Source organism: Sesamum indicum, linkage group LG1 (assembly GCF_026168435.1).
Source record: "Sesamum indicum cultivar Baizhima isolate 11 linkage group LG1, ASM2616843v1, whole genome shotgun sequence".
NCBI classification, from domain to species: domain Eukaryota; kingdom Viridiplantae; phylum Streptophyta; class Magnoliopsida; order Lamiales; family Pedaliaceae; genus Sesamum; species Sesamum indicum.
In genome coordinates, this window is record NC_142657.1 from 15,281,818 (window position 1) to 15,297,841 (window position 16,024).

Below are 16,024 nucleotides of genomic sequence, written 5' to 3' on the forward strand. Positions count from 1 at the left end.
CTCAATATTAGAGACTGCGTTTTACCTCCATTCTCACTTTATATATTTATTAAACTCGATGTCCGAACTTATATTACCATGAAAATTATTAAAGAATGTGATCGCGGGTCAAAATTTTTGGGGACAAAAAATAAATAATTGGTTAAATACGAGGATGAAAAATATAATAATCTTTAATTATTATTCACAAAACATCACTAGTTAAATGTAGATCGAATTAACTTATTCCCACGTCTTACATTATCTTTATTACCCAATTAATATATATTATTTTTATTTATAATATATTTTAAAACGTGAAAGATGATTTATTATGCAGTCAGGAATAATGTAGCACGACGATTAGTACGAATATATATTAAATAAAATTAAAAATAAAATAGAATTTGAAATAAGAATTGAAAGGCGGTAAGAAAATCGAACAGTGAAAAACAAAGGAATTTTGGATGAGGAACAAGTGAATAAGACCGCACGCACCTCCACTTGTGAAACAAACACAAACACATACACAAACACAGTCTGCCTTAATAAAGTGGGAATCGACAATGATACATTGCAACTCCAATATTATATTCCATATACTCCTCTTCCACTGATCTTTCTCTCTTTCTCTCTTCAAATTCTTCAACAAGTTTCTCTCTTTTTGCACAGGCAAAGAAGCAGATTGGCACTGTTTTTAAGCCAATTACAACCCCATTTTTGGAGCTCTGAATCTGACTTTGCACCAATGGGATCATTGCATACACGACTACTCTTCAACAGAATTTCTCAGCTCTTGACCAGTTGCAAAGCAAGAATCGTCATCCCTCCTTGCAGTAGGAGGCCTTCCCATAGAGATGTGGAAGAAGAAGAGATTCAGTATGAAAGTAGCGTTTGTCTTTCATCATCATACTATAGTGTTTTTGTTGTTCGTCTTGCCATCATGGTATGTGAAGTTTGATCCTCTGCCCATCTTTAAGTTAAGCTGCATTAGCATCATGCACCTAGAAGTGGCAACCACCTCGTACGACTATTGTGTTTGTTTTGTTCATTTTCCATTTTATTGAGGAATCTTGATAGAAAATTCATGTGTAAGTTGTTCTGTTATAGAATCAGTAATGAGCCAAACTTGAGATGGGAGTTATTGGGTCCATCAAAGTTACTTCTCTTGCTTCCTTAAGGCTAATCTCCTGTCTCTCTGGCTGTGTTTTGTGTCTGCCATGGGAACTAGTGAGCTTTTCTTCTTAAAAGTTGAGGTGGTCGCTTTGCCATTTTCTTTCATTCTTTGAGTTTTTTTGTGTTTACTAGTATTACAGAAACTTCTTTGAGAGTATCTATTCTTTTGTTCCTTTGTTCCAACATCATGGATAAAAGGGACCTTGTCCAAGGTGTATGATATATGCTTGGTTTTGATGCGTTTGTGCAGGTTATGCTGGCAATTTTGATAGGCCTGTTAACTTTACTGACATGGCATATTACAAGAGTTTATACTAAAAGATCACTGAACACATTGGCATATGGACTTCGACACGAACTTCTACAGCGGCCCATTTTGCGTATGTGGAACATCCTTAATTCTACTGTCGAAGTTGCAACTGCTCAGGTCAAGCTCTCCGAGTCGGTCATTAGGCGGTATAACAGACCTGTCAATCAAGCAGAGCAAGTTGAGGTTGTAGATGGAGATGTCTTATTAATTTAGAAGTTTGATGCTTTATTTGTTTCATGGTGTTCTTCCCTTATATACTAACCATAGTCGGTTATATCTTTGATTCTCAGCAGCTTTATGAAGTTATGAGGGACGTAACTTGGGCATTGTTTGCAAGCCGCAAAGCTCTCAACTCAATAACTCTGAACTATAGAAATGGTTTTGTCCAGGCTTTCCATAGAAATCACAGGAGCAACAATACATACTACATATACTCGGACCTTTTTAATTATTCAATAAGTGGAGCATATGATGTCAATTTGCTGTCATCTCATCAAGGATGGAACGATCAATCTATACATAGCAATACATCTGCAATCTGGTACCGAGAACCTCTGGATCCTCAGACGGGCGAGAAAGTTGGAAAAGCAACAGAAATCCCACCAGACGAGCTGATCAATATTGCTGGAATTTCACAGGTCCCTGATGGCACAGCATCATGGCATATTGCTGTAAGCAAATACACTGATTCACCACTTCTTTCTGCTGCATTGCCGGTTTGGGATCCGTCCCATGAGAGCATAGTTGCTGTTGTGGGTGTTACTACTGCTCTTTACAGCGTAGGGCAATTGATGAAAGAACTAGTTGAATTTCACAGTGGACACATATATTTAACGTCTCAAGAGGGTTGGCTGCTCGCAACGTCCACAAATACTCCTCTACTGAAGAATTCGACAACAGGGCCAAAGCTAATTATGGCAGTTGATTCTGAGGATAATGTGATACGTTCTGGAGCTGAGTGTTTACAGAAAGTATACGGCAACAAATTTCCTCCTAGTCAAGAAGTTCATATAGAGAATGCACGGCTTGGGAACCAGCTATATTATATCGATTCCTTTTTCCTGAACTTAAAGAGACTTCCTATGGTGAGTCTTGTTTATCCAAACTACTTCTTTTGTGCTAAGATGATGTCTTTCTCTCTGCCACCAATGGCTTTTGGTTACTGACATTAGGAAGATGGTGAAATAATATCCAATGAGAATCCTGTTTGTCATTTTCATAAAATCCACATACAGAAGTTTGCCATCGGTTTTTCTAGTGTTTGCTGTTTGGTGGCCTTAGTTGTGACAAGCAAATGATTGCAGGTCGGAGTTATCATCATACCGAGGAAATATATAATGGGAAAGGTAGACGGAAAAGCTTTCAAAACTCTAATGATATTAATATCGGCATCAGTATGCATCCTATTGGTTGGATGCTTCTGCATCTTTGTTTTGACAAACGGAGTGTCAAAGGAGATGAAACTACGGGCAGCACTGATAAGTCAATTAGATGCAAGAAGGAAGGCAGAGGCATCAAGCAACTACAAAAGTCAGTTTTTAGCAAACATGAGGTGAGTATCACTCTTAACTTTTAGCTGCAAGTATGCAACTAAAGAGAGATTGTTAATTGCATATGCTTTATTGTAAATTTCTATGTCGTTTGATGACAAGCAATAGTGCTTCTCTTCTGTAGGTCTCAATGATGTCTCTTATTTATTTTGTGATGGAAAAAGGTTTCACCTCAACATAATACTTCCCATAATAGAAAACTTGATTAGATATTATAAATTTGTGATTGCGTTTTTCTCTCCCCAAAATACACACAATTAGGTAATAGAAGAGGAAAGTCAAAAGGTTTGCGTATTTATAAGAGAAATAAAACAATATTGTCTTTCTTATTAAGTATAAACTTTTCACTATTCAATCCTTACAGCATGAAAATCTTTGTATCTGATTTTGTTCTTCAGCTGGTCAATCTCTGACTCACCAAATCCTCGACAGCCATAGCTATGTAGTATAAATTTGGCATCCCACAGATAACTCATATTATTTCATAAATGAATGCAGTTCATACATGTGCTACTTAGAAAGGTTCAGTTAAGATAGCAAACATATGTTTTGTGCATTGTCCTCTTTTCAACATAATTTTATAGGTATAGGGTAATAGTCAAGATATAGAGAATGTCACCTTAGAGTGTGAAAAGATATACTTGTTGCTTTTGTGTTGTCAGCCATGAACTTCGAACGCCTATGGCTGCGGTGATTGGGTTGCTGGATATTCTGATGAGTGATAACTGTCTAACAAATGAACAGTATGCTATGATTACCCAAATTCGTAAATGTTCCACTGCTTTACTCCGACTTCTCAACAACATTTTGGATCTCAGTAAGGTAAGAGATGTTACAGAATACTACCTGGTTGATCTTTATGAGAAACAAAACTGTTTTTGCTACTGATATGTTGCCATCTGAAATCCTGTACAGGTTGAATCAGGAAAACTGATACTGGAAGAAACTGAGTTTGACTTAGGTCGAGAACTTGAAGGGCTCATTGACATGTTCTCTGTCCAGTGTATCAACCACAATGTAGAAACTGTTCTTGATCTCTCTGGTACGATCTGCACATATTTTCGTATGTTTCTCTAGCAACCACTGAAGTTGTGTATTTGATCTGTTCAAATGTGCTAGTATTGATGCTTCTCTATTACAGACGATATGCCAAAAGTAGTCCAAGGAGACTCTGGTAGAGTTCTTCAAATTTTCGCCAATCTGATTAGCAATTCTATTAAGTTCACAACCTGTAAGTCCCATTAATTTCCTGATAGATTTACATATATTGCTCTTATAGTAGAATGGTGAAGGTCAAATTCTTCATTCATTATATGTGTAAAGGAAACGCAGAATCCATTGAAGCAAATCATTATCTTGTTACTGTAAAATTTGGGGGTGGGGTGGGGGGAGGACCTCCATCAAGGAATACATGCATGTATAAGATCAATTTGACAAACAAGCTGAGGAATATAAAGTTTCTGCTCCTGGCAGCTGGATACATCATTCTGCGTGGATGGTGCGAGACTGCAGACACCGATAGTAAAACAAGGGAGGTTTCCCTCAATCCAAAGGAATCCTGGTGTGCACAAAAGTTGAAAAGGAAACATGAAGCAAGCCATGGAAAGATATGCTCCACCAAAGATAACAAAATGATTCTTTGGTTTGAAGTTGACGACACTGGTTGTGGTATGCACCCTACAGCAATAACTTGCCCTTCTCTAAACATTTCTGTGTTTATGTGGAGTATGTGTGGATATGTGAATGAACTTGTGTTTATCAGTATGCATGAAAGATATTAGCACATCCCAACAACAATAGTTGGCTGAGTACCGTGTATTGCCAGCTTAATTTACGACTCAGCTTTTCTCATTTTGGCCTCAGGTATTGATCCAAACAAATGGGAATCAGTATTTGAAAGTTTTGAGCAAGCTGATCCCTCAACAACTCGATTGTAAGCTACTTATAGTTAATCTTATTTCGAGATAATCAATTGATCCATGCATCGAGTAATGAAGCTTCCCAGGAATCTGATTTTGATTGTTTCAATCACAATATCTTTCAGGCATGGTGGCACTGGTCTAGGCCTGTGCATTGTTCGAACCCTGGTGAGTTCAATATGGTTGATAAATCTTGGAATTCATAACAACCATCTAAGGAAACAGATTCCATGAACTGCATAAGGAGTACAATTCATTTTTTCTCGATTTCATGAATTCCAAATCTATAAATAAGTGAATGCATTGCTGTTAAACAGAGCTGCAAATAAACAATAAATTATTGAATCCCGACTCTCTTGGTTGTATCTAATGATGTTGGAATCTTTAACAGGTGAACAAGATGAATGGAGAAATCGAAGTGGTGAAGAAGAGTGGACCTGGAACTCTGATGCGACTATATCTGCTACTCAGCGCACCAGCCGATCATACAAAGCAGCATAACCAATTAAACTTGGAAAAGCACAATCTGACTGTGAGTCTCACACTACTGTCAAAGATTAGGATTCTATTCCCAAGTTTTGGGTCCTATGACTTAGGAAAGTCTTAGTACCAATTCTTTTATTCATGAAGATAGTCTGCTAGCTGCACGTTTCTTTGCTATCCCTCCTTGACATAAAACCTAAAAAATGTGAATTTTAATCAATTTGTATTAGTTTAGAAGTCCTAAAAACTATTAATTTTTGAAGCTGAATGCAGGTGTTGCTTGCTCTTAATGGTAGAATGACTAGATTGGTTATGACACAGTGGTTACAGAAAAATGGGGTGTACACCCACGAGACAGCCGATTGGAATGAGCTGACACTACGTCTTCAAGAACTCTTTAAAGCCAGAATTTATACTCAAAATTCACCGGTGGAATGCCCGAAAACTGAAGAACAAAATGCAGATAGCTGCCTTACCTCAGTTTTCATCATAATTATTGACATTGGACTGCTGGACTTGAGTACTGAGATATGGAAGCAACAGCTCAATTTTCTAGACAAATACTGTTGTCGAGCCAACTTTGCATGGATTTTAAACCATGACACCTCCAACACTGTCAAGGCAGAACTACGCAAAAGAGGCCATCTATTAATGGTTAACAGACCTCTATACAAAGCAAAAATGATTCAGATTTTTGAAGCTGTTATAAGGCACAGGAGTGTGAAGCTGGAAAACAATCTGGTTGCATTGCAAACTCCTGCGGCAGACGGTCAGTTCCATGAATTTCTTGAAATTGATGCTCTTCACTCTGGTTCTGTCAGCTCCGATGATTCTGAAAAGTCAGAGAATGAGAGCTGTACAAGGGAAAGAGCATTTCATGTCGGAGAAAAAGCCAGCAAAAATTTAACCAGGGCTACTTTCTCACGAAGCATGATACTCGGAGACTATTCTGATCTTGCTAATGTAAATTTACACGATACTACTAACAGGAATAATCTAGTGCAAGCAAGAGTTAAAGAACAATATTTGACTAAGTCAAATTGTGAAGATCAAGGTGCAGCTGCATGCTCGTATAAGGTGAATGAACAAAGATCTCTTGAGGGTCTGTGCATACTCCTTGCAGAAGATACACCTGTACTCCAGAGAGTTGCAACAATAATGCTGGAGAAAATGGGAGCAAAAGTAGTTGTTGTAGGAGACGGACTTCAGGCTGTTGAGGCTCTGAAAGACAAGATGCGGCTATATGAATACAGTGATGAATCATTCCCTGAAGATGGCAGATTGAAAACCAACCATGTCGAAGCATTGCCATACGACTTGATTCTAATGGATTGTCAAGTAAGTTCAAAAATCATTTTCTGTTGTGTTCCCGCCCTAATGCTCTGTCAAGACGACTTGGTTTTATTTCCTTCTCTCACAAATTCGAGGTGTAACCACTGTATTCTTTTCTTCCAATCTTTACTATTCTGAAGTGTAGTATTCATATAAGGTTGTGTTATTCGGTTGAGTTGCGAAGTTAATGACCGTAGCAACTCAAGTTATCTTCTTGGATGTGCAGATGCCTAAGATGGATGGTTATGAAGCAACAAAAGCTATCAGAAGATCAGAGGCCAGGACTGGTCTACACATCCCAATAGTTGCATTGACTGCTCATGCAATGTCTTCCGATGAAGCAAAATGCTTGGAAGTCGGTATGGATGCTTACCTAACAAAGCCAATTGACTGCAAACTAATGGTTTCCACCATCCTTTCCTTGACAAGGGGAACATGATCTCTCCCCACTCATCCAACAAGCTTCACTGCTTGATTTTGTAGGATTGATAAATGAAAAGGTATCAAGGGACCAAAACACTAACAAAATTATAGGGTAATCCAAAGTTCTTGTGCATGGAACAGAGAATCAATTGTAAATAGAGTAGTGCCAACGTTTAAAATTTTGATCCTGTGTGTTTCTGACATGTAATAAAGAATTCTTATACTGATCTTGTTTCCAGTTAGTTGAATTGGAAACTCCTAACCATTGGTGTGATTTTCATTCTTAAGTTTCGGCTTCCAATGGGAAAGATGTGTTTTGTTTTGTACAGCGAAAATGAAAATACGTTTGGAGTAATTGATGAGATTGATGTCAAATCAGTATACTTTTTATTTGAATGAAAGTTATTGTATATTTTTTAGTATTAGTCATGTCAAATCAATGTATTTTTTATTTGAATAAAATTGATTGTCATATTTTTTATTAATTTATAATTGATAGTGATGTCATAATGATGAGCTTCAAAACGAAGTACATAGCCTACATAGGCTAGTGCAAATTGAATTTTAGCAAAGTTCACAAATTAAACCCAATCGAGTGAAGATGAATTAAAGCTATCGGACTTTAAATAAGAAAGCTAAAATAAAGAAAGTAAAAATCAAGGCTACGATGAATTGTAAAATCAAGTATCACCATAGTGGTCGGATGTCTGAGAATTGTGCTTAAACCAATTAATCCACATAGTTTCAAAGAGACCAGTTGAATTACACCTACTAAGTTTGATGATAGTTCATGCAATCTTTCTTAATACTTAAGCCTATTTTCATCATAAATCATTATAAAACAAACCACTCGTTTACACCTCTTAAATCTAGAGTTCTTGGTAATCTTCTAAAAATAACACATATATACAGAGAGAACATTTGAAAAGCGTATTTGATGAAAATTTATAAATAGTGATAAATTTCACCCACATGCCATGTTCATGAAGATGTACCCTATTTATAGATGTAGTTAGTATTATCTTATTAAGAAGAGTCTTTATCCCAAGATAAAATGGGAAACTCCAATCACTATTTCAAATAAGACTTATTCAAGAGAAGTACTAATCCAACATAAAGTTGAAAGATTATAACTTCTATCTCAATTATTTATGTCAATCGATTTATGGATCCACAAACTCAACCCAATTCCAATAGAATAAAATTTATAACATGATTCTTTCTATTTTGGTAAGAAGATAAATGTTATATTCTTAATCAAAATACTTTAGTAGTTGTGTTATAACTTAAAACATATTGAATTTCAGCAGACTGCAACTTTTTTACAGGTTAGGAAATATCTTAATCTTACTTAAATTGTTATTTCACAGCATATATATATATTTTTCTTAAATCCAAGATCGACCAATGAATTTGCAAATCCCCTCATTGCAGTGCAATATCTCTAGTAGTTTCAAGTGAGAAAGGCAGATGAAATGATAAGATATGATCGGAATGGTACAAATCAGTAGAAGGTTTGACAAGAGACTGGCTGTTTATTTATGTTTTCATTTATAATATTTGAAACAGTAGATAAAGCGAAAGTATATTTATTTATATATATTTTATTAAAAGTATATTGATTTGAATCCATAGTTCAAAATCTATACTAAATTAAAAACACATTTTTAATTCATTGGTCGATCTTGGATTTAAGAGTAAAGACCCCTTTGCTTTCACAAGCACTTGTTACTCAGACTCTCTTCTGTTTACTTCATAGATGTAACTCAGAACCACCAAAGCTGCAGCAACAGCAACTGCTGTTAATGTCTTCTTCAACACTGATGTTAATAATGATGGTGGACTGAATCCCAGCTCAGATAGTCTTTTGTGCGAGGCAGCATAGTCTTTGAAGAATGCTTCTTCATCCTGCACGGAAGGGCAAGTATCAATCTAACTTTCACCATTATGACAATTGATAATGGTCAACGATCAGTTTAGTAGAGTAGAAGCAGATGTGTATTGCAAACCTACATGGTAGTTTAAACAAGTTTGGGGAAAATGCTAGTGGACTGAATTATTGTACCTTAGCATAAAGGTCCACATATTTCCTAAATTCTGGATCCTCCATGAGAGCTTTATCGGTAGGTAGTTTTAACAGACCTCCCGAGTCTCCTTTGAGAAGCTCCCTGTTTATGACGTGTGAATGCAATTTATGGACTATAAATAAAGTGAATAAGATAGTTGAGAATTTGATTAGCTGGATGTTATTTTCCCAGAGGGACGGACCATAAAACCAAGCAATTTGTATTAGATATCTTACACAAAATAAGAATTGTCAAATTTCAGAGGGTCACGGGTCCAAGGGCCTTCAAATCCTGATCTTTCACGGTGTGCTCTTCCCTGTCAAAAACAGAACATGCATTTTAATCCAACTTCACTCACATCCATCAACTGAAATTCAGATGCATATGTGAGAAAATACCAGTGTGTGGCCCCCAGATAGTGCTACGATATCTTGGTCTGCTAGGCCCATTCGGTAGAAGACATCCCTCAGGTGTGAAGCACCTACAAAATGGGGAAAAGGAATCATGGTTGCAGGATTCTGCAGCAGAGATGAAAGATTATACTATTTTATTGGATGTCTCAACACACTAACGCCTCCTTTACTTAGTGTAATGGGATTTAAGTGATATCAATAATTTTAGGATGATTATTGGGATTTTGTATAAGTGATTATATTAGATGGCTCAATTTTATGTTTACTAGTATTGATAAAATAATAGATATAAGTAATATATTGTTTACTTTTGACTATAATTTAAAATTGAATTGTGGACTACTTTAATTTTTTTCAAAATACCCCTGACTTTTTTCTTTCAATTTTAATATTTTATCATATCAAAATATAATATATTTATATACATAAATAAAAGTTAATATTATACGTTACATAAAAATCAAGACTGTTAAGTATATAATATTTTATAAAAAAGTTAAATGATATACTATATAAAAATTAAATATATAATATTAAAAATAAATAATATATTTTATATTATTTTTCCATGACGACAAACATTCATCTTGATAAGAATAAATTTATTTAATATATAAAATAAATATCTAATTCATAATTAATAAAATATAAAAATCCATATATACGTACATAACTTCCCTCAAGCTCCCAAAACTCCCCACGCCCAGCAAATATATACACTCATCTATATACACACACACATACATAACTTCCTCCCCCCACCCAAACCCCCTCCCCAAAACCCGCCCACTGCCAGCCAATATATACGTTCATATATTGAATGTCTATATATATTTGAATATATATAAATATGCCCATCCCCACCCCAAAACTCGCCCATGCCAGCACCTTTCACGCCCAGCTCCGACCAACACTGCCCACCAGCCCCCTTCCCCTCCATCTTCTTCCTTATAAACAAGACACAGAAAAAAATAAATTTACAGACATGGAGCAGCAAGGTAGAACCCCACAAATCGAGCAAAAAAAAATTTATAATAAAATAGATTTTAAAATAAAGAGTAGAATATGTGGATTTTTCCAAAAAAACCACATTCACAAGGATTTGAGCCAGATGCCATTGTCGTCTTTTCTTCAAGAATGAAAAGCTAGAGGGTGTTGTGTCTCTTTTTTCAAAAGGTCTGACTTTCATTAGTTGATCAATTGGTTATTTTATGCATAAATGAGGATAATAAGGTAAATTGCTCGGTATATTTGAGGACAAAATTAGGAGTTCATTTTTTTAATCAGCATATGATGAGCCCGGGTGATACTATAGTTCTTAAGTTGTGAGCTTGATTTCAATCAAGCCATAATCATGTACAGTGACAAGCATTGGGTTTTAGTACCGGGTTGATCAAAAACAAAATAAACAAAAAATTAATGATGATTAAGTGGGATATCAAGCCTAATAACTCAAAAGTAAAGGAGGCATAAGTGCCAAGTGCTAGGATTATTCTGTCTATTGGAGCAAAATCTACTTTCAAGAAGTGGAATGAATTTCCACTACCACTAGTCTTGCATCTTCTGCAATTCCATCTGATCGTCATCCAGTGGTTAAGTTGTATAACATGGAGCAAACCTCCTTTCACATGGTCAGCAGAAACAAGATTGATATGCTTAAACTAACTCTATTTCATTATTAACATTTAGTTCCATATTATGTTATTTTCACTTCCAAAGTTCCCCAAAAACGCAACTTCGACAGGTATTTCGGTTCACCAAAAAAAATTCTTTTTTCTTCTATATATGCAGTTTAAAGTCAAACAATTACAGCCACAAGTGCTTGCTTACTTTTCACTCAACTTCCAACAATTTGGTCTAGTGTAAATTATCAACTCAGTTCCTCAATTGGAATTTTAGTAAGTTATGCTGATACTTTTTCACCCCAAAAACGGACCAATGCAAGATCTTCTGTAATTCGGGTAAAAGATGGAATAAGCAGGATCTAGTTCTTTCCTATTCTTGCTTTTTTTTTTTTTGGAGATCAGATGCTGAAATATGAATGTAGGCTAAGCTGGCTGAGGAATTACTCATAAATGTCACTCACTGAAACTAGAATTGGAATGTTAGGCATAGTTTTCCCGATAGGTAAGCAGATTGGGTGTAGTTAGATTAAGAAATTGGTCCTTCCAAACATTTTGAAATAAATCCGCCGGTTCTTAAGCAAGCCTATTCTTACTCTTTTAGGTTATTGGCTGCAATATCTGAAGAATCATGCACCCCCTGATTTCCACTAATAAATATGATGTAATGATGTGAGAGTCTTTTGTTACTGACCTTTACTTGCATCCGGAAGGCGCCCTTCTTCTGGGGAGACCATGGAATCCTAATAACCAGCATATTGTTCATAGAAAATGTATCAAGCTTTCTGGAGGAGGCAATTTTGAAAAAACAAGAAAATTATTGTAAGCACTTGTAAAAATTCCATCAATATGCTTACCTTCCTGCCAGGAACGAAATCAATAGCCGGACCTCCAGTTACTTCAACAGCAACAACCCCGGCAAGCTGAAAACTCATAAAGACTAAAGTTTTTTATATAAAGCTCCAGCCTGGAGCTTTAGAATGATCAACAGGAATTTATTTAATGTGAAAATTGACAAAGCATCAAATGCATAAAAGACCAGAACAAAGACGGCCAGAACAAAGGTTATAATTGGATTAGGAATTGCATTCAGCAATAGTTTGAAGAATGATAAGTATTAGGTAAAGATTGACATGGCTGCTTCCTGTAGAAACTAAAAGAAAACAATCTGTTTGTTTCCTCTTTTATTTGGTTCAGAAGAGAGACCTGTAACTATGCAAACCAAAAATTTAAAGAGACGAAATGAAAAAGATCACGATAATGACAAATTTTGAAAATCTGAAGTTGCTGAGGAAACATTCATAATAACTCCTAGGACATAACATTTCGCTATTGTTATCAATTCCTTTCTAAAGGCTTTTTATTTTGATCTTCCCTTCTTATGAGAAGTAACTATAAGTAAACAAAAGGGCATTCCCAGAAATGGATATAGTAGAGAAGCAACCAGGTGTGCCAGACGAGTCGAGCCTACTGAAGCTTCATAGTTTCTGTTCGCAAGCTTTTTCTTTTTTATTTATATATATAGTTTTATTTTTGAGTAATTTTATATATTTAACTACATACTATTATAAGAAATTCTCATTCAAAAGTCACCATATACTAGAACTATTAATCAATATATCTCTTATTTTAATTTTTGATATGACTAGTGAGTTGGATAGTGATCCAAAGACTTTCAGAGAGGCTAAGTTTGACACAATTCGGAGAAATGGCTTGAGGTACAGGCTGACACGATCCGGAGAAATGGCTTGAGGCTGTAAGATCCAAAATGAACTCCATGTACTCCAATAAGGTATGAAAAAATAATTGTACCAAATGTGTAAGCTGCCACGAAAACTAGCATTCTTGCAACAAAGTGTACTAATTGTTGTAATAAAGTTGAATTGGACTTCTTGTGAATGTTTTCTTATTTAGATTTTCAAATAATGTATTCCAAATTGTAAAATAGTCCATATTTTTTTTATTGTCCAGATTTTGTTTCAGGAAAAAAATATCGAGCCCGAGCCTGATTTTTGCAGGCTCATCAAGCTCATTCTTGAGCTCAAGCCTAAAATTTTGGCCGAGCTCAGCTCGTTTGCATCCCTAGAAGCAGCTACTATTTTCATGAATTTCATGAAATAATTCATAAAAACCAGAGAAGTCCATGTCGCTTTCTGCATTAACTTTAAGTACCAGCCTTTTCGCAACATATGTAGTAGTATTAGTAAGCTTCGACACACTTGTGTTTGTGTTTCTACACATTCACGATCTATTAATTCATAGAAATTGATCAGTTGATCAGTTAGACATAGAAGAATCAAAGAGATCATCAAGGCAATCAATCGGTCAATGAAGTCAAAAGAGATAACAAAGATCATTGCATTTCATTAACATGATTCTTTTTATTGGTACCATAAACAAGGTTACTGATGCATACAGAGCTGTTCTTTGAAATTCAGTAACATTTTTCATCTCCAACCAAGAAAGCATCAAAAAAGAAAAAAAAGTGAAAAGCACCAAATATACGTCCCATACCTGGTAAAGATCGGCATATGTAATTTTTGGGTGTTTAGCTTTTACCTCTTCTGTGGTCAAAACAAAATCACAACCAGTGAAATTAATCAGAACTCAAAATATTATCAAGTTAAGGAATTGAGCCACAATAAACAGAAGCAACATCCCTGATGCCAAAAAACAAAAGAAAATTAATAATAATAAAAAAAAAAAAGATAGGATCAGAGGAACTTAAATATGATTAGATTATCCATATGTAATGACATTTTTACAGCGGAAAAGGTTGGTCAATACTCCATTGATTGGCAGGAGAGACTCACTGTGTAACACATCCAATCAGAATTACTAAAAAGTTACATCTCAGAAGTATCAGAAAAATGGAAATGTTTTGATGAAGAAATAACAACGCTACTCGTTCTGCAAGTGAGGAACATATGATTATTAGGTTGTTTCTCAGCATTACAATTTGTTTGACATTAAAAAACTTCAGTATTTCACTTTAATTTAGCCAATCAATTCTTACAAAAATGATGAGTTACAATCTCAACCTCTCTAATTTACCAAACGTATATTAATTCATAACTTGTTATTGTGGATCTTCAACAATACAATGTTTGTATGTAGTTAACTAGTACCGACTGAAACAATCCATCTCATTATGATTGCTAGTGATAAAGAATATAGGGGAAAAAATAGTTTATACAATATACATATAAAGAAAGGAGGTTTTACTGCTGGAAATTTGAGTTTATCTATGACAAAGAAGCCAACTAATGGTTACTTTGTGGTCACAATAAAATCATAGAGAAGATATCAACCAACCACAAAGATCAATTGCAATTTTTAGTCCATTGTTTGCAGGATGCTTGTACTCAGCCTCATTCCTAATTGAACCATTAGGACCTCCAGTCTTTGTTTTTGCATCATAAGTGCCTGCGTCGTGCCATCTACAAGAATCCCACAATGCAGAAATTAATTTAAGCTTAACTAGCTAATTCCTAAAAGTCTGTACAGTAACAAAATTTGAAATGCTTTATAGACTGCAAAGTCAGTTTCAGATCATTCAGTTCTCAAGTCCCGCTAAACAGCTAAAAGTGAGATATTTTTAGGTGCCCACATTTTATCTCAGATAAATCTATTAACCATAATAGTAAACCTAGCAGGACACTGACAATGTTCATAGAAAGTAATCAAGGCTTATTCATTGGTCAAGTCCAAACATCCAAATGCATTAATTAACCCCTGCATCAAACATAAACACATGCACACGCTCGAGCGAGGAGTTGCTATTACTTAATACCTATAATGCACTATGGAGATCGGACATTGGTCTTTCCTACGGAGAAAACTTGGAAAAAATCTACAACCCCGCATTGCAACAGACATAGAATAAGTTTCTTTTCCTGGAAAGAGTGTACTTACGCCAAACGAAGCATGATAGGGGCACAATTCTTGGAGGACATGAGTACTCTAAGGTCCCTGCGTGCCCTCTCAATCTCCTTCACATACTCTTTACCTGCCATCGCACTAAAATTAGTAGCTAACAATCAATCAATCCATAATGAATCAAGCAATTTATAGGTTTTTTATCTATCCTTTAAAAAAAGTGTATGTGAAATAAGAAAAAACTGAAAATAATAGTAAGAAGAAATGAATATCGGAATAACGCAAGAAAAGAAAGGAATTGTTCCTCTTTTATTCTTGAACTTACTTCCCTAAGAATTATACTAAGGTTCCTACTGCTGCTCCGACGCCGGCGGATTGCAGGTTCATCCCCGTCCCTGTCGAGCAGAATTCCTTTTCAATTTTCTGAACACTGTTCATATACCCAAACTCTTCCGCCAACAACACCCATGCTCGCGGAAGTGGAAGGAAGGAATGTCGCAATTGGAGGGAAACAGCTAAAATCTCTCGCTTTATATAACGGGTTAATTACACTTCGAACCCATGTAAAATTATATTTTCCCAAAAGCACTCGGAAGGTTTGGATTTATTTTTAAAATATTTTGTTGTAATTTATGGAGATAGAGATAGAAATATAAAGATACATAAATATATGTTGGAGATAATGTGAATGTTTAGATTTATTTTTAGAGATAATTTAGAATAATTTAATTTGATGTGTTTTGGGGACAAAAGGCACTGTCCATAGCAAAATTGTATTTTTTGTTCTGCACGATAGTGTGTTGCACTTTTGATCCCACAGTTTACATGATTAGTACATTTTGTTCCATATGACAAATATCATAGCATTTTTG

The 16,024-nt window shown here is 35.4% G+C and overlaps 2 protein-coding genes across 5 annotated transcripts; one reads left to right on the forward strand and one right to left on the reverse strand.

Moving 5' to 3' along the window:
• Positions 1 to 515: 515 nt before the first annotated feature.
• Positions 516 to 7,547, forward strand: HK1 (histidine kinase 1). Of its 3 annotated transcripts, none has more exons than XM_088875129.1 (13): positions 516 to 925; positions 1,406 to 1,648; positions 1,756 to 2,550; positions 2,770 to 3,017; positions 3,678 to 3,837; positions 3,931 to 4,057; positions 4,157 to 4,246; positions 4,489 to 4,683; positions 4,879 to 4,948; positions 5,060 to 5,102; positions 5,326 to 5,466; positions 5,691 to 6,755; positions 6,976 to 7,547. In XM_088875129.1, exons 1-13 carry the CDS (start codon positions 728 to 730, stop codon positions 7,186 to 7,188), a joined length of 3,588 nt encoding a protein of 1,195 aa, XP_088731255.1. In that variant the 5' UTR covers positions 516 to 727; the 3' UTR covers positions 7,189 to 7,547. The 3 variants fall into 3 exon arrangements, with proteins under 3 accessions (XP_088731255.1, XP_011081472.2, XP_088731256.1); XM_011083170.3 differs by having other exon boundaries at positions 1,759 to 2,550; XM_088875130.1 differs by having other exon boundaries at positions 721 to 858.
• A 1,198-nt stretch (positions 7,548 to 8,745) lies between these two features.
• Positions 8,746 to 15,664, reverse strand: LOC105164521 (L-ascorbate peroxidase 3). 2 transcript variants are annotated; one of them, XM_088881628.1, is made up of 10 exons: positions 15,478 to 15,664; positions 15,189 to 15,282; positions 14,589 to 14,713; positions 13,788 to 13,837; positions 12,131 to 12,196; positions 11,968 to 12,016; positions 9,637 to 9,719; positions 9,475 to 9,554; positions 9,238 to 9,340; positions 8,746 to 9,080 (listed from the first exon to the last, which is right to left on the reverse strand). In XM_088881628.1, the coding sequence occupies exons 2-10, from the start codon at positions 15,227 to 15,229 to the stop codon at positions 8,901 to 8,903; spliced, it is 777 nt and encodes a 258-aa protein (XP_088737754.1). In that variant the 5' UTR covers positions 15,230 to 15,282; positions 15,478 to 15,664; the 3' UTR covers positions 8,746 to 8,900. The 2 variants fall into 2 exon arrangements, with proteins under 2 accessions (XP_088737754.1, XP_088737750.1); XM_088881624.1 differs by lacking the exon at positions 15,478 to 15,664 and having other exon boundaries at positions 15,189 to 15,346.
• Between the last annotated feature and the right edge of the window lie 360 nt (positions 15,665 to 16,024).

Excerpts from the sequence above, each read along its gene's own strand:
- HK1 (XM_088875129.1), top strand. The coding sequence starts at position 728 with ATGGGATCATTGCATACACGACTACTCTTCAACAGAATTTCTCAGCTC. Across the intron at positions 4,684-4,878 it reads AGTTGACGACACTGGTTGTG|GTATTGATCCAAACAAATGG; the intron begins GTATGCACCCTA and ends TTTTGGCCTCAG. Across the intron at positions 5,103-5,325 it reads TGTGCATTGTTCGAACCCTG|GTGAACAAGATGAATGGAGA; the intron begins GTGAGTTCAATA and ends AATCTTTAACAG.
- LOC105164521 (XM_088881624.1), bottom strand. The coding sequence starts at position 15,289 with ATGGCAGGTAAAGAGTATGTGAAGGAGATTGAGAGGGCACGCAGGGAC. Across the intron at positions 13,838-14,588 it reads AATTGCAATTGATCTTTGTG|AAGAGGTAAAAGCTAAACAC; the intron begins GTTGGTTGATAT and ends TTTTGACCACAG. Across the intron at positions 12,017-12,130 it reads ATTTCGTTCCTGGCAGGAAG|GATTCCATGGTCTCCCCAGA; the intron begins GTAAGCATATTG and ends GCTGGTTATTAG.